The 22,500-nt window shown below is 35.4% G+C and overlaps 2 protein-coding genes across 11 annotated transcripts in view; one reads left to right on the top strand and one right to left on the bottom strand.

Moving 5' to 3' along the window:
- pcsk6 (proprotein convertase subtilisin/kexin type 6) overlaps positions 1-22,500 on the bottom strand; it is an 884,625-nt gene that overhangs the window by 349,498 nt on the left and 512,627 nt on the right. The window lies entirely within an intron of this gene.
- lrrk1 (leucine-rich repeat kinase 1) overlaps positions 1-22,500 on the top strand; it is a 198,839-nt gene that overhangs the window by 136,703 nt on the left and 39,636 nt on the right. For all 10 annotated transcript variants that reach the window (XR_015495050.1, XR_015495048.1, XR_015495051.1 and 7 more), the window contains 2 exons: positions 17,878-18,075; positions 20,869-21,146. Coding sequence is in view for 3 of the 10 variants with exons in the window: in XM_087260147.1 (XP_087116273.1) it covers positions 17,878-18,075; positions 20,869-21,146 (476 nt within the window). In the remaining 7 variants the exon portion in view is untranslated. The remainder of the gene's footprint in view (positions 1-17,877; positions 18,076-20,868; positions 21,147-22,500) is intronic.

The raw sequence follows: 22,500 nt of genomic DNA, 5'->3' as shown, positions 1-22,500 counted from the left end.
ACTTTTGATGAAACAGGCTAGTTTTTAACCACAGATGGCACTCAAGGCTAGTTTTTAACAGCAGACGACACTCTGGCTTAGTTTTTACAGCAGATGGCACTCTAGGGGTAGTCTTTAATGCAGCTCTAGGTTAGTTTTTAAACCACAGATGCTGCTCTAGGCTAGTTTTTAAAACTCAGATGATTCTCTAGGTCAGTTTTAACAGCAGGTGATTCTCTAGGCTAGTTTCTAACAGCAGATAGTGGTGTAGATTACATTTTAATTCCACTATAGGCTAGATTTTAATTTTTGCTCTAGGCCAGTTTTAACAGCTGCTAAACCATAGTTTAGCTTGCAGGTCTTAAACTATAGATGGTGCTCTTGGCTAGTTTTTAAACAGCAGACTACGCTCTAGGTTAGTTTTTAAACCCTAGATGCCGCTCTAGGCAAGTTTTCAACAGCAGACGACATTCTAGCTCAGTTTTTAACATCAGACAGTGCTCTAGGCTAGTTTTTAACAGCAGATGGCGCTCAAGGCTAGTTTTTCATTTCTTTCTAGGCTAGTTTTTAACAGCAGATGAAACTTTTGATGAAACAGGCTAGTTTTTAACCACAGATGGCACTCTAGGCTAGGTTTTAATTTCTTTCTAGGCTAGTTTTTAACAGCAGATGACACTAGCTCAGTTTTTAACAGCAGAAGGTACTCTAGGCTAGTTCTTAATTATGCTCTAGTTTTAACAGCAGCTGAAACTGTAGGGTAGAGTTTAACTGCAGATGGCGCTCTAGGGTAGTTTTTAGTTGTGCTCTAGTCTTGTTTTTAACAGCATATGACAGTCTAGGTTAGTTTTTAACAATAGATTGTGCCCTAGGTTAGTTTTTAACTCTGCTAGTTTTTAACAGCAGATGACACTAGGCTAGTTTTTACCCGCAGATTGTGCTCTAATTTTTAATTCCATTCTAAGCTAGTTTTGAACAGCACACAGTGCTCTAGGTTAGTTTTTAACCACAGATGGCACTCTAGGTTAGTTTTTACTTTTTGCTTTAGGCTAGTTTTAACAGCAAATGGCGCTCTAGCTCAGTTTTTACCAGCAGACAGTGCTCTAGGCTACTTTTTAATTCTGCTGTAGAATATTTTAAACAGCAGATGACACTTTAATTTTTAGCCACAGATGTTGCTATTGGCTAGTTTTTATTTTTGCTCAAGGCCAGTTTTTAACAGCGGGTGATGCTCTAGGTATTTTTTTAAACCATAGACACCGCTCTAGGCTAGTTTTTAACAGCAGATGACCCTCTAGGCTAATTCTAACAGCGGATGGCACTCTAGGGCAGTTTTTACAGCAGATGGCGCTTTAGGGTAGTTTTTAATGCACCTCTAGGCTAGTTTCTAACAGCAAACTGTTTTAGATTAGTTTTTAGCAGTTGATGCCGCTCAAGGCTAGTTTTTAACAGCTAATGCCACTCTAGGCTACTTTTTAACAGCAGATGGTGCCTTAGGCTAGTTTTTAACAATAGACAACACTCTAGGATAGTTTTAACAGCAGATTATACTCTAGGTTCGTTTTTAACCACAGATTGTAATCTAGGCTAGTTTTTAATTGTGTTCTAGCCTCGTTTTAATAGCAGATGGTGCTCTGGGCCAGTTTTTAACAGCAGACGGCGCTCTAGGCTAGTTTTACCAGCAGATGACACTCTAGGCTACCATTTGACAGCAGATGGCGCTCTAGGCTAGTTTGTAACAGCTGACAGTCAGAGATGTGACAAGTCACAATGTCATCTCTTATCAGTGTGGTATACAGAAGTGGCATCTAACAAGATTAAGTTGAAATGAAAAGGTTGCAAAATCAGAGCCTTTACTGTCTGTCCGCTGTCCTGCTTTGGATCTGACAGTCGGAGTGATCATTGATGTGTTTGGGCAGGCGTCTGTAAGGGTCAGAGGTCACAGCACTGCGGGAAACTCAGTGTTGGTGACTGATGGAATTTCCTGTTAACAGAGAAACGCTAATCCTCACCGGATTCCTCCCGTCGTGTGTCGTTCTCCGCTCCAGAAACTGCAGAATTTAATGAGATTTATGCTGGAAACGAGCAGAAATCCCCCAGTGGGGAAACTTTTAATTCCACAGATACAGTATTCACTGAAAACATGTCAATGTCCTACACAGTTTCACTTCTTTGAAGCTGTTATGCTCACGCAAATTGGGTTACCCTTTTAAATAATGCTCCATTAGTTCATATATTTACTAGCGTAAACTATGTAATGTAATGTAATGTGTATTTATATAGTGCATTTATTGTGTATGGTCATACACCCAAAGCGCTTCACAATTATGAGGGGGGTCTCTCAACACCACCACCAATGTGCAGCATCCACTTGGATGATGCGACGGCAGCCACAGGACAACGGCGCCAGTGCGCTCACCACACACCAGCTATTGGTGGAGTGGAGAGACAGTGATAGAGCCAATTCGTAGGAAGGGGATGATTGGGAGGCCATGATCGTAAGGGCCGATAGAGGGACTTTGGCCAGGACACCGGGGTTACACCCCTGCTCTTTCACGAGAAGTGCCATGGGATATTTAATGACCACAGAGAGTCAGGACCTCGGTTTAACGTCTCGTCTGAAAGACGGCGCCCACTGACAGTGTAGTGTCCCCTTCACTTTTACTGGGGCATTAGGACTCACACAGACCACAGGTTAAGCCCCCTGCTGGCCTCACTAACACCACTTCCAACAGCAACCTAGTGTTCCCTAGTGGTCTCCCATCCAGGTACTAACCAGGCTCAGCCCTGCTTAGCTTCAGTAAGTAACCGGTCTTGGGCTGCAGGGTGACATGGCTGTGGCTAAATATTAACAATTTTGTACAGCATTTATTAATCATAGTTCTACATTTAATAATGCATTATTAAAATCCAAATTCTTGCTTATTAACATTAATGCACTGTTAGTTAACAAAAACTAGCAATTGATACATTTATTTTAATTAGCTCACATTAACAAAGACGAATAAATGGTGTAATGCATTTTTCATTATTTGTTTATATCAGTAAATACATAATATAATGTATATGATTTAAAATATAGAGATGTAAGACTGTAAAATAACTGAAATAGTACTGACAGTTTATTACAAGTTTACTGTAGCATAATATAAAACCCCAACCCAGACAATATATCACTTTAATCTATTAAAAATGTTTACAAAAGTCTTCATTCAAACTTTTCAAGGTTAAAGGTTGTTGCAAGAAAAATCAAGGTCCCATAATGCATTTCAAAACATTTTTTTTAATATTTTTAATTTTTAATTTAATTTTTATTTTATTTTTACAATTTATTGTTTGTGTTTTATGCAGTTGGTTAAAGTTTTTTTTCCTTCACAGTGCAGCAAACTGGGAATATGATTACTCTGTATTTTTATGGATTTTATGTTTTCTGACCTGAAGTATTACATTTTATTATTTTACAAAAAATAAATCTGTAGAGCTTCATTTTTTCTGGTACTTTAGCCAGAAAAAAATGCACGCCTTTCATTTAATAAAACAGTTAGCACTTTCTTCTTTCTTGACTGCTTTGCGTTTTGAATTAGTAATTAAAAAGGTTTATAAATCTTTCTACAAAGCCCAGTTTTTCTCCTAAACTTAAAAGCTGTGTGCGTTTAATGTTTGATCTGTAAATAAAGTAATATTATATATAAATATATATTTTTTAATTAAATAAAACTTGTGGTGTGTGTGTGTGTGTGTGTGTGTTTGTTGTGTTTGTTTTGTTTATCAGAAAAAAATATTAATATTATATATAAATAGTTTTTTATTTTTAAATCCTTTTTTAAACGATATGCTGGTATTATGTATTGTTGTTAAATCATGATAATAACAATAGTTTTATTATTATTATTATTATTATTATTAATACTATTATTTTTATTTTTATTATTATTATTATTATTATACAATTGGGGTCATGGCCATACACAATAAATGTGCTGAATAAATGCACATTGCATTGTTTTTATTGCAACAATACAAAATTGATTATATTACAATTTATTTTATGTATTTTAAATTAATTATAATGGTATTGGTATTAGTATTGATGTTGTTGTTGTTGTGGTTTCTTATTTAGCAATTTCTCAACATGCATGTGACAACTCTACGAAAATAGTAACAAAAATTGAATAAAATGTTCATAAATCTTTCTACAAAACCCTCTGTTTGATGTGTTTAAGTTTTGTTCATCTGAAAAAAAAATTATATTATATAGAAATTGTTTTTATTTTAAAACAATTTATATAATTTTTTAAATGGTACATGGGTATTATGTATTGTTGTTGCATAATAATAATAATAATAATAATAATAATAATAATAATAATAATAATAATTTATGTTTATTATTATTATTATTATTATACAATTGGGTGCATGGCAACACCAATAAATGTGCTATATAAATGCACATTGCTTTGTTATTAATGCAACAACAACAATACATAATAATTTACAATATTAATTTTATATTAATTATAATTATATTGCTATTATTTATAATTATTATTATAATTATTATTATTTATTGGTATTATTATTATTAATAATAATATTATTATTATAATTATTTATTGTTATTATTGTCATTATTATTTTAAATTCCATTATTGTTTGAATTTCAAAATTAAAAAATGTTTTAATATAAATGATTATGTATTGTTGTATGCTATTATTATTTATTATAATTATAATTTATTATTGTTGTTATTATTGTTATTATTATTTATTGTTATTATTATTATTATTATTATTATTATTATTATTATCATTATTTATTGTTATTATTATTTTAAATTCCATTATTATTTGAATTTCAAAATTAAAAAACGTTTTAATATAAATGATTATGTATTGTTGTATGCTATTATTATTATTATTATTATTATTATTATTATTATTATTATAGTTATTATTATAGTTATTATCATTTATTATTATTATTATTATTATTATTATTTTAATGTCATTTTAAATAGGAAAAATATTTTTCTTTTTTTCCATTTCCTTTTCTTGATCTTGTTTCTTGTCTTTTATTCATCCTTATGTCTTAACAAAACTAAATAAGCGTCATTGAAACAAAAGGATCTCTGCCTGAGCAGAGCAGGTGAATATTCGCTCAGGGTCTTGTAAAGCCTGTCAAACTGTATAAACTGCGCTCTTAGTGCAGTGCTATCCTAATGATTTCTCCGTCTCGCTCTGCTGCTCTCCATCTTCCTCTAACCTTCTCCGTCCGTCCTCCATCCACATCCCATAATCCTCAGAAAACTCTTCCTACTGTTTATAATGCGCGGCTCATCATAACTTTTACTGAACGCAGGAGAACGGAGGGGAAAGCAGTGGGTTTGCAGATTTTATGTCCACTATTTCTGTTTTGATTTGGTCTCTCAGCAGCCTCTGCATTGATTTATTCTCTGCTTTTCATTCTGGAAGTTTCTTTACTAGAAGGACGGCTGATAAATCAAGACATTTACTTGTACTTTTATGACACTGAGTTTATCTTCCTCATCAATTCCAGACGTCTTCTCTTCGCTGGTCAAGTGTTTGCACGTATTTGAGTATTATGGGCTGTATGGTGCTGATTCTCAGGTAAATAAGGGAGATTCCTGAAAACAAACAGTCAATTGTTACAGTGACAATTAAGTTTTTTTAACTTTTTTTCTGTAATTTTTTTTTTCAAATATTTTGTATTTTATTTTATTATTTTTTCTTAAAATATGCTTTTTTTTCCTGAAGGAATCTGTTTTTGAACAAAGCATCTAAGCTAATGATTCAATGATCTGTTCACAAGAGTCGCTTGCATCGCCTATAATGAATCAGCCATTCTGATTGAGTCATTTGAATGAATGATTCAGTTAATAGCTCATTAACACAAATGTAACGGAGGCCAGCTAGTAAGTGCTGTGCAGGTAAACCTCACTCCTCTGACCTCTAAAGGTGCTCTAGCGACAGGCGCTAGAGGCCATGGTCATTAGCCTCCTTGGTAGAGCAACCGACTCCCATGTGGAATGCGGAAGGTTGCCGGTTCGATACCACTTCGGATCGGGTTGGGTGGCGTAGGAGCGGTGGGGTTGCTGCCACCTTCCTGTGTTTTTAAACTAATCATCAATGATTCAATGACCTGTTCACAAAGAGAGTCACTTCCTTATCTTTTAATGAATCAGCCATTCTGATCAAATCATCTGAACGAATGATTTAATGAATCACTCATTAACACAAGCACTTGCTGCCATATTCCTGTGGTTTTAGAACAAATTTTCTAAGTCAATGATTCAATCTGTTTCCAAAGAGAATCATTTGCATCCCTTCTAATGAATCAGTCATTCTGATCAAATCATCTGACTAAATGATTCAATTAATAACTCATTAACACATGGGCACTTGCGGCCACTTCTCTGTGTTTTTAACTAATCATCTGATTCAGTGATCTGTTCATAAAGAGAGTCACTTGCATGCTTCTAATGAATCAGCCATTCTGAATGAATGAAAAAAGACCTACATTTGTGTTTCTGAATGAATCTTCTGATTCAATTATCAATAATCTATTTTTAAAGCTGGGTCAATGATTTAATAATCTGTTCATTAAGAGAATAATTTGCTAAACTTCTGATAAATCAGTCATTCTGATCAAATCAATTGATTTAAATGATTCAACGAATCATTCCTTAACAAAGTAACACTTGCTGCCACCTTCCTGTGTTTTCAACTAATCGTCTTAATCAATAATTCTATAATCTTTTCATAAAGAACATTTCCTGCATCTCTTCTAATGAATCAGCCATTTTGAACAAATAATTTGAATGAATGATTCAATGGCACATTGAATCATTAACAAAGGCACTTGCTGCCCCCTTCCTATTATTGTTAAACAAATCATCTGAGTCAATGATTCAGTGATCTGATTATAAAAAGATTCACTTGCGCCTCTTCTAATGAATCAGCCATTCTGATCAAATCATTTGAACAAATGATTCAATGAATCACCCATTAACACAGGCTCTTGCTGCCCCCTTCCTGTGACTTTTTTCGGGTCAATCATTTAATGATCTGTTCATAAAGAGAATCACTTTCTTTTGTTTCTAACGAATCAGCCATTTTGATTGAATCATTTGAATGAATGATTCACCTAATCCAGGGGTGTCCAAACTCGGTCCTGGAGGGCCAATGTCCTGCATAGTATAGCTCCAACTTCCTTCAACACACCTGCCTAGAAGCTTCTAGTATACCTGAAAGAGCTTGATTAGCTGGTTCAGGTGTGTTTAATTGGGGTTGGAACTAAAATATGCAGGACAGCGGCCCTCCAGGACCGAGATTGGGCACCCCTGACCTAATCACTCAACACAGGCTCTTGCTGCCACATTTCTGTGTTTTTCTTTGTTTAACAAATCTTCTGAGTCATTGTTTTACGAATAGAATATTAAATCAACCACTTTCTTCACCTCTAATGAATCACACATTCTGATCAAATCATTTGAATGAATGATTCAATAAATCACTTAACACTCTTGCTGGCACCTTCTGTAGTTTTTTTTTTTATGAATCATTTGAGTAAACGATTCAATAATCTGTTCATAAAGAAATTCTTTTTCTTTGCTTCTAATGAATCAGCCATTCAGATCGATTCAATTTGAATGAATGATTCAATGAATCACTCATTAACACAGGCATTTGCTTTCACATTCCTGTGGATTTATTATTATTTTTGTCATTTATTTATTTATTTTTCTTTTGAATCAAAGTCATCTGAGTCAATGATCTGTTCATAAAGAGAATCACTTGCTTCTTCTAAAGAAATCTGCCTTTTTTCAACAATTTTAATGGATGATCCAATGAATCAACAAAGGGACTTTTGCCACCTTCCTGTTGTTTTTGAACAACAGTTGAGTTTGTCATTATTGATTCACTGAGTCAATGATTCAATAATTCGAGAGAATCACTTGCTTAGCTTCGAATGAATTAGCCATTTGAATTAATGATTCAATGAATCACTCTTCAACACAGGCACTTGCTGCCACCTTCTTGTGACATTTGAACAAGTCATCTGAGTCAATGATTCAGTGATCTGTTTATAAAGAGAATCTCTTGCTTCACTTTTAATCTCATTTTGATTCAATCTCTTGAATGAATTATTTGTCGTATTCACAGTATTTATCCACAACTTAAACCAGCACAAAACACACTATTCTTTGTTTTAATAATCATTATCAGAAAAAACATATCCCCAAAATACCAAAATAGTACATAAGGAACATTAATTATTGCCAAAAGTGCTATATAGATGAAAATGAATTGAATTGAGCTGAATTGAATTGAAGAATCATTATACATCTAGAGGAGGTCCCATCTGGAAGTCAGAAAGCAGATCTGATTTCAGTTCCCTTTTCTCTGCTTGTTTAGAAACGGAAGTGAAATGTTCAGAAGACTCCGTAGGTCTGCTTTGAATCAAACGCAGTATATGTGTGAGTGATTTATGTGTGAGGAAGCGCTGTTAGTGAACCAGCAGACGTCAGGCATCAAATGTGAGTGGAAATAAGCAAAGACTGGCGGTCCGTCAGCCTGAAGATCATAAATCATGTCTGAACGCTGCAAACTAGCTTCATGTTTGAGTGTTTTTTGCACCGTCAGATTTTTTTAGGCTGCTGTGTGTTATTTCAAGCTACCGTTACAGTGTAAAGTCAAGGTTTTATAGTAAAGTGTGGAGAGAAACTGCAGTGCACTTTTATTTTATGGCATACATAGAGTTGAAGGCAAATGTATTAGCGCTTCAACTAATAAATTATCATTAGACCTTTAAATAATACAAATTGGAAGTTTTTTAACACATTTGTAAACATACTTTTAATATATAATTTTAAATAACTAATTTCTTCAAATAATAAATCAATAATAAATTAATCAGGGCTTGACATTAACATCCCCCAAATGCGGGTAGATTTCATCTGTAGTGGGTTAGACAGCCACTCCCACTAGCCACTTTGGCTGGCTGAAAATAATTTTTAAATGCTTGTTCATCGAGAAGCAGCATGACTGACAACATAACTGTTTGCTCAAGCAAAAGAAAGCAGATGAATACTCAATAAGAGGATGATCACATGCACGGTGAGATGCAAGCTTTTTTGAGGCTTTCTCACTGACGAGGGCTTTAGTATCACATGCACGGCTGATGTGATGCATAAGAGTTTATAAAGCTTGCGTGCTCTAATTTCCTTGCGTGAAGCAAAAATGTCTGAAGACGCAACTTGTGCGATCATTTCTTGTTGAAATAGACTGGACAAAGCTGCTTTCAAGAGCTTTAGATTCTTTTCAAAATGTCTTTTTGCAAGCAGCAGCAGCATTCTTTGAACAGATTATTAATGGGACTAACATTAACTGTGTGCTCGTGATCATACGTTCATTATCGCACACGGTATGCTTTCTGTTGCTTAGTTTTTTTATTTAGGTTTAATTATCAACCATTACAATAGCATTGCTTTAATAGGAGATTAACTTCCCGTTTATGTATTCACCTTATTCTCAGCTGTCGAGCGGGCGCTGCCATTTGAATCTTTTTGTCTCGCGACTTCCGGTCACATTCACTTCCATTCATTTTTTGATGTTAACAACTAGGGATGTAACGGTATCAGAATTTCACGGTACGGTAATACCTCGGTATGAATGTCACGGTACGGTATTTATTGAATCATTTACAGGAAAAAGCAAAACTTATGAAAATACTCCAAAAAAGTGCCAAAAGTGTCAATGACATACAAATTAGCCATCTATCTGTAAGCTTTGAAACAGGAACTTCAATTTTAATAACAAAAAAATATTAAACCATGTAAAAAAAATAAAGTTTCAATTTAGTATTGTTGAAAACTCGTCACATTCAACATTTAATCACTCACTCACTTAGATAGAGATGGGTTTAAAGGAAAATTATCATATAAATATAATCTGGTAAAAGCTGGTATCTCTGGGTATTTACAATGTCCCCTGCAACAGAAAAAAACCCTCTCATTTGGGACTGAGGTTTCTGGGACGAGATATATGACTTGGCCCAGGTTGACAGCAGTGGGTAACGTTGTGCATTGTCTTTCCACCACTTGAGAGGACAAACCATGAGTGAGATAGAGGTCTCATGTCTGCATCAATCTGAACAGTGTGCTGTGTTTCTGCAGTCCCCATGACTGATTATTAGTCGTATTCCCCAACTTGCAGGCACGTGCACACACAGTGCTCAACCTGTGCAGTGCTCATGCCCTTTTTAGTTTTGGATAGAAAGTTCCCTTCCAAAATGATCAAAAGTGCCCCCGCGACGCGACATACCCTCCGTCCCCGCTTTACAGTACGCGCGCGACAACACAGCTGATAAGAACTCGCGCGACAACACCGCTATTCAGTACGCGCGCGACAACACAGCTGATAAGAACTCGCGCGACAACACCGCTATTCAGTACGCGCGCGACAACACAGCTGATAAGAACTCGCGCGACAACACCACTATTCAGTACGCGCGCGGCGACAACAACACCCGCTTTAGGGTTTTCCAGCTCTTTTTCATCCCCGCTTCTAGCAGCACACTCCATTTCCGCATTACTGGATCTGTAGCGACAACAGACCGCAAGGGATTATGGCCAAGCCTGGGCTGATGGGAATTGTAGTTTCCGGTACCTCCCGTTCGCTTCATTCGCCTGAACAAATTTTCTCAGAAGACCTATAGTTTTACCGAGTCATGCGACTACGGTAATATCGAAAAAAATTAATATTACGGTATGACGGTATTTACAATACCGTTACATCCCTATTAACAACTGCTCGTTACGCTGCTTGATGTTGCAATTTAATATTTTTTTATTATATTATGCTACTTGGTCTGTGTAGTCATGCAAACATTTGTTTGTTGAGCAAGTAGTTTGGCCATTTTCTGCCGTTTATTATTCCTAGTCATTTCTCCCATAGGCGACTGAATCGGAAGTTCTAAGACAATCGCGAAAACAGGCGCACTTCCGCATTTTAGAATAAGGTCAATAGTTAACTGGTGGGACTTTTAGCCTGGACAGACTACTGTGCATAGTTTTAGATGCATGACAATAGAAAGACACAGTTAAATGGATGAATATAAAATATATTTTCCCAACAACAAAATTGTGGCTGGTGAAAATGCAGAGTGGCTAGTAATGTTGAAAATCTACTAGCCACAGTGGCTGGTGATCAAAAAAAGTTTACGGCAAGGCCTGAAATTATTAATATTAGCCCTTTAATTAATAAATTATTTTTAATTTTAAAAATGGAGAATTTTTTTTCAATATGTCATTTTCAAAAAGTGATTTCTTCAATTAACAAATTAATAATAATAGAATATAAATATATATTTGATTGTAATTAATTAATTTTCATCTGTTTTATATATTTTGCTTATTTTTATATGTAGGTATAGATTTTGTATGCTGGTCTTTTTGTAAAGCACTTAAATGTGCTCTATAAATAAAGTAAACAAACAAACAATGAAGTCATGCTGCAGTGGAAACAGAATGAATATTGTGTCTGACTCCATCATGAGCTTGGAGGACTGCATCCATACATCTCTGCAATGACTCAAATCACTGATTAATAAAGTCATCTGGAATGGCAAAATCATCAAGATACTTTGGATTCATCTTTAATGCCTCCTCCTTCATCTTAGCCCAGGCATGCTCAATAGTAATTATGTCTGGTGACTAGGCTGGCCAATCCGGGAGCACCTTGACCTTCTTTGCTTTCAGGAGGTTTGATGTGGAGGCTGAAGTATGAGCAGGAGCGCTATCCTGCTGCAGAATTTGCCCTCTCCTGTGGTTTGTAATGTAATGGGCAGCACAAATGTCTTGATACCTCTGGCTGTTGATGTTGCCATCCACTCTACAGATCTCTCGCACGCCGCCATACTGAATGTAACCCCAAACCATGATTTTTCCTTCACCAAACTTGACTGACTTCTGTGTGAATCTTGTCTTCTGCAGTATTTGTGATGATTGAGATGCAGCTCAACAGATGATTCATCAGAAAGATCGACCTGACCTTGTTGTTCTTACATCTGGGGTCGGCGACAAGACTTTGGTCAGGTGTAAATAAAAAAATTTAAAAAGTATAAATATAAATAATTAATAAAAGAAAGATTTAAAAAAATATTTTACCTATACATTTCCCAAATACATTGAATGCAATGAAATATATATTAATATGAAACGAAATATAATCGTAATTTATACACAATGCACAATTATGTAAATACATTTACATATATTATTTTATATCGATTTAATATATAATATTTAAATGTAACCATATATTTAATGTGTATTATAAACAGTTGTGGAAGGAGTACTGAAAAATTATACTTAAGTAAAAGTACCATTAGTTGTTTAAAAATGTAGTGCAAGTACAGTAAAAGTATCCGCTGTAAATATAACTGAAAGTAAGAGTAAAAAGTAGCCCTTTCAAAAGTACTCAAGCGTAGTGAGTAGTGAGTATTACGCTGTGAAAAGCTGATGTGTTTACATGTGGTTTGTGTATGTGTGTAAACGTAACATTCTGTAGTGCATTTAGTTATTGCCCAGCAGGCACACAATGTCATCAGACGTTAATATTAGGTTAGATTTAGTTCGTGATGTCAGGTGACCAAAATTCAATGTCTAGCTAGCGTCTAAGGACAACGTTATTTTGATATCCAATAATGACATCAAATGACATTGATATTTGGTTAATTTTTAGGTTGTGTTAGAAAGTGACCAAACTCCAGCATCTTAAACCAACGTCATATTGACGTCAAATACTGACATTTATTCGTCAGGTATTACAACCAAAATCAGACATTAATATTTGGTTAATTTCAGGTTGGACACTGGACATTGACGTCGGTCTGACTTTGAGATTTGACATCAACTCGATTTTCATTTCCAAACAAATTACAACATCCACACGATGTTGAGGTACAATATCAATCGGACATCATGTTGATGTCTTGTGCCTGCTGGGTGTTTAAGGCCATTTCGGTCATCATAAAGTAAACATCCGTCATTTTTTCATCAACATGCATGTAAACTCTCTCTGGGTCAGTGTGTGTAAAGGTTTTGGACATCTTCTTGGACACTTTTAATGCTTCCAAACAGTTTGCTGCAATTATAATCGCCCATGTCTTGAGGTAGTTCATTATGATGTGATTTACCTTCTATGTGTGATTTGATTGAACAGGAATCACAGAACTGATTTTTCTAATCTTCATAGACGAGAAGAAATACAGCAGTGGCTGCAGGATGAAGGAAAGTCGTGGAGTAAAAGTACAGATACTGCACTAAAACTACTCTAGAAAGTAAAAGTTTACAGTTTTAAAACTACTTACTAAATTACAATTCCTCAGACAAACTACTCAATTACAGTAATTTGAGTATTTGTAATGTGTTTCTTTACACCACTGGGTGTAAATTATGATTATTTGTATATTATTATGCTGTATTTTTAAGTATATGAGGAAGAAAATTGATGAATTAATTTTTTAAAATATATATTTGCATTATGTAGCTCAAAGTCACCATCCAGAACAGGGGTGGACTGGCCATCTGGCAATTCTGGCAAATGCCAGAAGGGCCGGACCATTTTTTAAATTTGGCCCCGTCAGCTATTTTTTAAATGTATTTTTTCATATGTATTGTTTTTTACATGTAAGCAGCTTTTTTCTCTTGCAAGATGTGAATATTATGATGATGATGATGATGATAATAGTAAGAATATTAATCAATGTTAAGCATTGGCCCAATCGGCAACGACCGGCTGGTTTCGAGATGGGCCGACCCAATCAGAGGTTACGCGGACATAATCAAGATCTGCCAAAAATGTCCAACACACAGTAAGTGCAACAAATTGTGGACCATAAAAAGGGAAAGGCAGTCAAGTCAGACAATGCCAAATACATCAAATTAACTGAACTAGTCTTGAAAGGGGGCCTTGCAGTGGCGCAGAAGGTAGCGCTGTCGCCTCACAGCAATAAGGTCGCTGGTTCCCTCAGCTGGGTCAGTTGGTGTTTCTGTGTGGAGTTTGCATGTTCTCGTGGGTTACCTTCTGGTTTCATTCACAAGTCCAAACACCTGCTATAGGTGAATTGGGTAGTCCAATTGGGAATTGGTTATCCCAGTAATGGGTTGCAGCTCTGAGGGCATCCGCTGTGTAAAACATTTGCTGGATAAGTTGGTGGTTTACATTTACATTTACATTTAGTCATTTAGCAGACGCTTTTATCCAAAGCGACTTACAAATGAGGACAAGGAAGCAATTTACACAACTAAGAGCAACAATGAATAAGTACTAAAGGCAAGTTTCAGGTCTGTAAAGTCTAAGAAGGGAAGTGTTAGTAGTTTTTTTTTTTTTTTTTTTTTTTTTTTGTACAATTAGTGTGATATTCAAAGAGGCAATTGCAGCTTAGGAAGTGAAGTGGAGACTAAATAGTTGAGTTTTTAGTCGTTTCTTGAAAATAGCGAGTGACTCTGCTGTTCTGATGCAGTTAGGGAGTTCATTCCACCAACTGGGCAGATTGAGCGTGAGCGTTCGCGAAAGTGATTTTTTCCCTCTTTGGGATGGAACCACGAGGCGACGTTCATTCACAGAACGCAAGTTTCTGGAGGGCACATAGATCTGCAGAAGTGGTTCTAAGATTAATAATGGGACTAAAGCAAAAAAAAAATTATTGACATTAATGCATATAAAAATGGGTTGTTTTTGTTCCAGTCACATACATCAAATGTGCAAATATTTCTTAAATATGGTACTGCTTATATAATTTTACCAACTGTACACCAATATAAGTAGTGAATGTGCGTGTCCGTGGGTGGGGCTGTGTCGGTGTGGTAATGTGGGCTGGTGTGGCTACAATGCCAGGGCTGATTTTTAGTCCCAGTCCGCCCCAGAAGCTCTTTCAGACTGCTGGTGTGTTATTATTTCAAGCTAACGCTGTGTTTGTAAAGCAAGTGTTTTGGACTGAAGTGTGTCGCAGCGGGAGAGAAGCTCATTAAGAGTTTACTGACCTCAGATCAGCTCAGTTTAAGCACATGTGAGTAAGCAGAGCCAGTAAAAGCACTGCGCTGTAAATCAGATTCAGGTCAGGGAACAGTTATGCGTGTCCTCTTTGAGCTCTCAGGCTGGATTTGACTTTTATTGCAGCTCTTAATGAGGAAGGTCAGCGAGGGTTGTGTAAAAACTTGATCCTGGACCTGCTGCTCTTTTAACCTCACAGTACGACGCTACTGTCAATCTAGCAGAAAATAACCTTTGGCCTGCTTTTAGAAATACAGTACAGCTGAGAGTATATATGCTTATTTGTTAGTATTTCATTCTGTTATGGTCAGTGGCTTAGTGGTTAGTACTGTCGCCTCACAGCAAGAAGGTTGCTAGTTAGAGTCCCGGCTTTGTCAGTTGGCGTTTCTGTGTTCATGTTCTTCCCATGTTGGCTTGAGTTTCCTCCTGGTGCTCCAGTTTCCCCCACAATCCAAAGACATGCGCTATAGGTGAATTGGATGATCTAAATCGGCTCTAGTGTATGAGTGGGAATGAGTGTAGGAGTGTATTTGTGTGTTACGTGGGTCTGTGTTATTTAATCTATTTATTTATTGCCGGTTTGTGCTTGCGATCGAGTTCTAGGAGGAGTGTTTCACCCGGCTTATCCAGGATTGGATGATGCCCGTGACGTCACTGGGGATTTCCACTATATAAGGCTGACAGCAATGGCGTCTCTCTCTCTCTCTCGCTCTATCTTGCAGTCTCTCACTCTCCCTCAGCTCGGTGGTGGCTTGCGCTTAGGCGATCTGGCTGGCGGTGCTCCGCAAGCACGGCGATCATTCATCCAGATGCCTCTCTATTTAGTGTTTTGTTCATGTTAATCTTTTTCTTAATTCTTAATTCGTAATGTGTTAACTAGTTTGTTTATTTTGATACTTTGTTTTGTAGCAGGTAGGGGTTTATTTTTCATAGTCACGTTTTATTTATTTAGTTTAGTGAAGGTAAGCAGTGGCCCGGAAGACTCACCTATTTTTTATTCCTTTTCAAAGGAGTTTAGGTAATATCTGTCCATTTAAAACAGTTTAGTCAGAGACCTGTTTACCTTAGCTGCCCTCCCTGTCTACTTGATTTTTGTTAATGTTTTTTCTTTTGTAAACTTATGATTTATGGAAAATTAAACATATTGACGGAACGTCAATTTAACCATGCAACGTCTGTGTCTTCCATATGTTCGGTTCAAACCTTGATTGTTGTTATTCGAGCCAGTTTTGAGTTTGGGCCGTAACATATTGTTTTCCATTACTGGGTTGCAGCTGGAAGGGGATCCCCTGTTTAAAACATGTGCTGGAGTAGTTGGCGGTTCATTCTGCTGTGGCGACCCCTGATAAATAAAGGACTGAGCCTAAAGAATATGAATGAGTGATTGTTTTTATCCACTTAAATTTGTAAAAACAAGCTAACTTAATCTATTTGTGTTGGGACAACATGAAGGATTTGTGTGGGACTCAGCATTACAGTGAGGTTGGCACATTGAGATATCGATAATGAAACGATTTATGGGTAATTATTTAAGTACGGGCACTTTTATGTCCTTTGATCATATATCCAAAAATATATATATTATTTTTTATTAAATTTCTCTTTTTTTTGTCAAACTTAAAATAAAACCTACTTTTAAACAAAAATACTAGCTTTCTATTATATTTTTTCACATTATTCAACCTCCTTTTGTGTCAAAAATCACTGTTTTCACCTTGTCGCACACCCAGAGTTTTAAACTTCAACATTGATAATAACATTTTAAATTATTATTTATCTGTTAACTATTCATGTCTCTTGATTAAGCACTTGTGAAATAATTTAAATATTGTATAGTTCTTAATGTGAGAATAGTATCAATATTAATTTTTATACAAAATATAGCTGTCGCACAGCACCAGTGTCATTTCCACCACAACACTGTAATGTCGCTTTAAAAAGTTTATGTGAAAGATTATTTAGGTGGTTTCTGTGAAAATGAATAGTGGCATCTGAGAACATGTTCAAGATGGAGAGAACTTAAACTTTTATCACCAACACTTGAAGATAAATCAAGGTAAATATTGCTTAATAAGTAAATACACTTACTCTACGTCGTTTCCGAACATGTTGTACCTTCAAAGATGTTTTTAAAAACCAAACAAAATTAAGGTAAATAAGAGTGTTTCGTATACATGAAAGGCTAGTATCAATTCAAAGCTAATCGCTGAAGCTATTTTTCATTTTTTCACAATAAACTGTTAAAATGTCATTTCCACCCCCACTCCCATTTTAAACAAATATTTAAAAAGTTCTCATCACACATTAAAAGTGTATTCACAGTGTATAAGTTCATGCTCTATTCAATATACAAATTCAGTTTATTTATTTTTCTAATAAGCTCTTAACCAAATTAGTATTAAATTTTAGAGTGTGGCAGGTGTACAATTCAGCATACAACTAATTTGATTAATTAACAAATGTTTAATTATTGTATATAATGTGGAAAGATTGGTTAAACTAGATACAAAGGTGCTCCTAGACAATGTTTGACTGCCATCATTTATTTCAGCTTGAAGATGTGGTGGAATTGACATTTGTTCAGTTTACGATGGAAAAAAAATGTCTCTCTTCTTATCCAAGTTTGTCCTCATACAGATCTTAAAAATAGACAAGTTGTTTAAACTTATGAGGCTGTGTTAGGTTCATTTTGAACAAGTTGTTTTACTCAGCTTCACAAGGCTAAAAGTGCCCGTAGTTGAAGAAATACCCATATGTAGTGCAGCTCTGGTCATTACTGTATATTATGTTCTGAAAGCGTCTCTTCCTGTCCCTCCGCAGACACCATGATCAAGCATCTGCAGTCCATGGACGCCTCCAGGAGCTTCTCAGAGTTTCGTCAGGAGTCCAGCATGCTCCACTCTCTGCAGCACCCCTGCATAGTGGCTCTGGTGGGCATCAGCATCCACCCACTCTGCTTCGCCCTGCAGCTGGCACCGCTGGGCAGCCTCAACACTGTACTGGAGGAGAGAGCAAAAGGTAAAGCAGAAAGACTTGCAGGATATATAAATACAAAAATTTTTTTTTAATTTGTCTAAATCAGGGGAGCCCAAACTTTTTCTTATGTAGAGCCAAAAACCTAACTTGATTCTATATAAAAATAAATAGAAAACAATACTTTAATTGTATTAATAATTTTATGTGTATGTGTATATATATGTATATATATATATATATATATATATATATATATATATATATATATATATATATATATATATATATATATATATTAGTGATGCACCGATATGGATATTTTGGTTGATATCGATAATAACTTGGAGGCCGATATGTATAGGCCGATAATTATAAATATTTAAAAATGTTATATTTTTATGCAGAAAACTTTATAAAAGTTTAAACTGCTCCTATGAACTGAATAGTCTTTATTCAAAGCAAAAAAGCAAAATTGCAAGGTGATTTTATAGACCTTTATTCACGTTGTCTCATAAATCAGCATGCAAAAAATTAATTTAACTCCTTTTCTTTATAGCAAATTAACATGCAACATGACTGTTGCATAAAAATATTAGTTTAAATAACAAAATGGGATTTAATTAACAAGCAAGTTAAATACACATTTAATAATATGAAAATAAAAGAGCTAAGGACTGAAACCAGCTCAAATGGTCTTGAATAAAACATGTACAGTGATGTGCACATGTACAGATATGTCATGTTCGAAAAAGCCTTTTTAGAGGTGTTTTGACAGTTCAGAGCCACCGTACAAACGAAAAGCTAGAGACAGATAGTATGACTTACTTTAGAAAATGTGGCATAGATTTGTCTTTTTTGGCGTTTAAGATTCTTTTGAACATATGTAGCTGCTGCTTGTCAAATAGACAACGCTTCTATGTTCGTTCTTGCTATCAATTGCGGGAAAAATCAACTGCGGGTGCAGATTTGCCCTCAGAGTCAGATTTTGGTCCAACAGCTGATCATTGAGCAAAGATGACTTTATGACAAGCACAGAGCAGAATATAAAGAGAATGTTCGGCGAGTTGAGAGCCTCTATACTGGATTCAGTGACCGGCACACCTCTCGCCATGTGTTTCTGTGAATGTTGTCTGTCTGTCTGTCTGTCTGTCTGTGTGTGTGTGTGTGTGTGTGTGTGTGTGTGTGTGTGTGTGTGTGTGTGTGTGTGTGTGTGTGTGTGTGTGTGTGTGTGTGTGTGTGTGCAGCCCTCACGCGCACTTGTTATAATCAATATAAATATATCCGATCAAACTGAATACAATCTTACATCAACAACACATGGCAAGCAACGCGTTGATAATAACAAATAATCATATTAGATTACAAACAACCCAACGTGTTGTTTAGCACGTGTGCATCGCTGCTGGAATGTTTACAAATGTAATATTTTTCCAGAGGCAATTTAAAGCAAATACACAATGACAGTCAATCAAACATATCTACAATGAGAAGGAACATGGCTACTCACTGAGTTATTAACGCACAGCAATACCACACAAGGAAAGGACAGACTTTGAAGAAATAAACATTGTGAGGAGAGATTCATTATAGTGCACTGGACAAGTCTAAATAAGTTCCGCCTAATTTAGACATCGGATCGATAACGATAATCTTAAAAATAGCATTTATCGGCCGTTAACAATATGACCACAGATTTGTCGTGCATCCTTATATATATATATATATATATATATATATATATATATATATATATATATATATATATATATATATATATATATATATATATATATATATATACATATATACATATATATATATATATATACATATATATATATATATATATATATATACATATATACATATATACATATATATATGTGTGTGTGTGTTTGTTTGTGTGTGTGTGTGTGTGTGTGTGTGTGTGTATATATATATACATATATATATATATATATATATATATATATATATATATATATATACATATATGTATATATATATTTTTTTATTATTATTTATTTATTACATTTTATAATGTACTTCTTACAATAAAACCATAAACATTCTCATTTATAACACAATGTTTATATATATATATTATATATATCTGTCAACATTTAAAAAGGGTTTCATGACCCTTTCAAATTCTAATATTTCATTTGAGTTTTTTTTTTTTTTTAGCAAATAAACAAACAAACAAAAGTTTATGTTAAATTAGAAATGACAATCTGTTTGAGGGATTCGTCCCAACCTTCCCCATCATTTAGCCATGCCTTCTCTGATTGGTTGCTGGGCCAAATCAAAGGTTACCATGTGCCAACTTTGACACGTGGGCCCTAGTTTGGGCATCTCTGATCTATATTAAGTTCTTTGTAGTGCACATTACTAGTAAAAAATTTGGGTTATTAATAGAGTCTTTAATTTAGACCCATCCAATGTATATTTATATATGATTACATATGTTCATTTCTTTATTACAGTGATACACTGTTTAAACATTTTGCGGTGTAGCTGATCGCAGAGAGCTGAACAGATCTTTTAATCCCAGTCTCTTTGCAAATCCTGTTCTGTGAACAATTATGCGTCTGACAATCAATTCAGAGGATGGGGAAAACAGCACTCCTACGTCATGTTGTGTTGGGTCTCAAAAAAGAGACGACTTGTGTTTATATCACTCCAGTATGACCGTGGACACAATATGCCTACACCCAGTTCTGTTTAAAGAGCTTTCAAAAGTTGAATTTGCATCATTGGTGCCCTTTAAAACAAAATAAAAAACTGATGATGTGCAAAGCTCATCTCTGTCCTCATTGTTTGTGTGTGTGTCAGGTTCTCAGTTTGTGCCGCTGGGCCACATGCTCACCTTTAAAGTGGCATATCAGATCGCAACAGGCCTGGCGTATCTGCACCGCAAGAGCATCATCTTCTGTGACCTGAAATCTGACAACATCCTGGTGTGGTCTCTGGACCTGCAGGACTCCGTCAATATCAAACTGTCCGACTACGGCATCTCACGCCAGTCCTTTCACGAGGGTGCGCTGGGGGTCGAGGGCACGCCAGGGTACCAGGCTCCAGAGATCCGACCCGGCATCGTCTATGATGAAAAGGTACAACACACTCTTTTTCTTTCCGTTTGCACCAGACTCTTTCTTATCCATGTTTCTTAAAACATTATCCAATTTTTTACACAGGTGAGTGGGTTTGACAAACCACCTGTAGGTGACACATACTTTTCTTCTCCATATACACCTGACAAATTGTTATATCTATATATATATATGTGTGTGTGTGTGTGTGTGTGTGTGTGTGTGTGTGTATGTATATATATATATATATATATATATATATATATATATATATATATATATATATATATATATATATATATATATATATATATATATACTTTTTTTTTTATAAATCTACAAAAATGTCAACAATTCTGTGCTTTTTTTTGTCAATATGGAGTGCTGTGTCAACATTCATAAGAACATGAAATGATTTTAGCTAATGGCTGTAATATAAAAAAGAGTGAAACATTTAAGGGGATCTGAATTCCGTCCATTCCGTACCCACTGTATATATATATATATATTTTAACTATTTATACATTAATAATTTAGTGTAAAAAAAGTTTCTATTGTGTGGCAAGTGTGTGTTTATAACCAGCGTCTAATCATAGATATTTATTAAATCTTTTTTTATAATCACACATGATAATAACAGTCTGCTGAAACACTTTGAATTTGTCATTGGGGGAAAGCCCCGCCCACTAGTTACCATCTTTCCCTCATTAGCATAAACATCCCTAAGTGGGAAGCAGCCGTTCACCGTTAGAGTTTTGAATCTGCCACTATGCTGACACAAAGGCATTTGTAGCTCCGCCTTCTTTTTAAGACGACACAATCTCATTTGAATATAAAGCGACAGTCTCTAAAACGGCAAAGTTAGGATCAAAGCCTAAAAGGTTCAGTTTCAAAGAGTTAAAAAACATTATTTGAGTGGTATTGTGAGCTGGAAGGCGACGCACTCTTGGGACATCAGAGACCTTTTTTACATCTTGTGAAAAGGGGCATATTAGGTCCTCTTTAGCTGCTTTTGTTTCCAAATGGATCTTTTCATCAATTTGTCCAGTGTAGTTCAGTCTTGTGTGTCTCGGGGCATTTGGAAAGCACTTCTGACAGCTTTTCTTTAGTTTGTTCATGTCTCTCCTGACCGTCGATATCCTGGGATTTTCCTTCTAGGCAGATCTGAGGCTGATTTGTTCTCCAGCTCATGTTTGCTGAGTCTGCAAGAGTCTGATCCAGCAGAGCAGAGTGAGATCTGTTACACTGCGTTTCTAATGGGATTTATGTTTCCACTGCATTAATGCAGCGTCTCAATGGAGTTATGAGGTTTGGTTTATCCTGACTATTGCTCTACAGCAGAGTAGAAATAGTCTAGAAAACCAATCAATCAATT

The sequence above is a fragment of the Danio rerio genome, chromosome 7, assembly GCF_052040795.2.
Source record: "Danio rerio strain M-AB ecotype USA chromosome 7, GRCz13ab, whole genome shotgun sequence".
Classification (NCBI taxonomy): domain Eukaryota; kingdom Metazoa; phylum Chordata; class Actinopteri; order Cypriniformes; family Danionidae; genus Danio; species Danio rerio.
The sequence above is the reverse complement of the archived record's forward strand: the minus strand, read 5'-3'. Positions and strand labels throughout refer to the sequence as shown.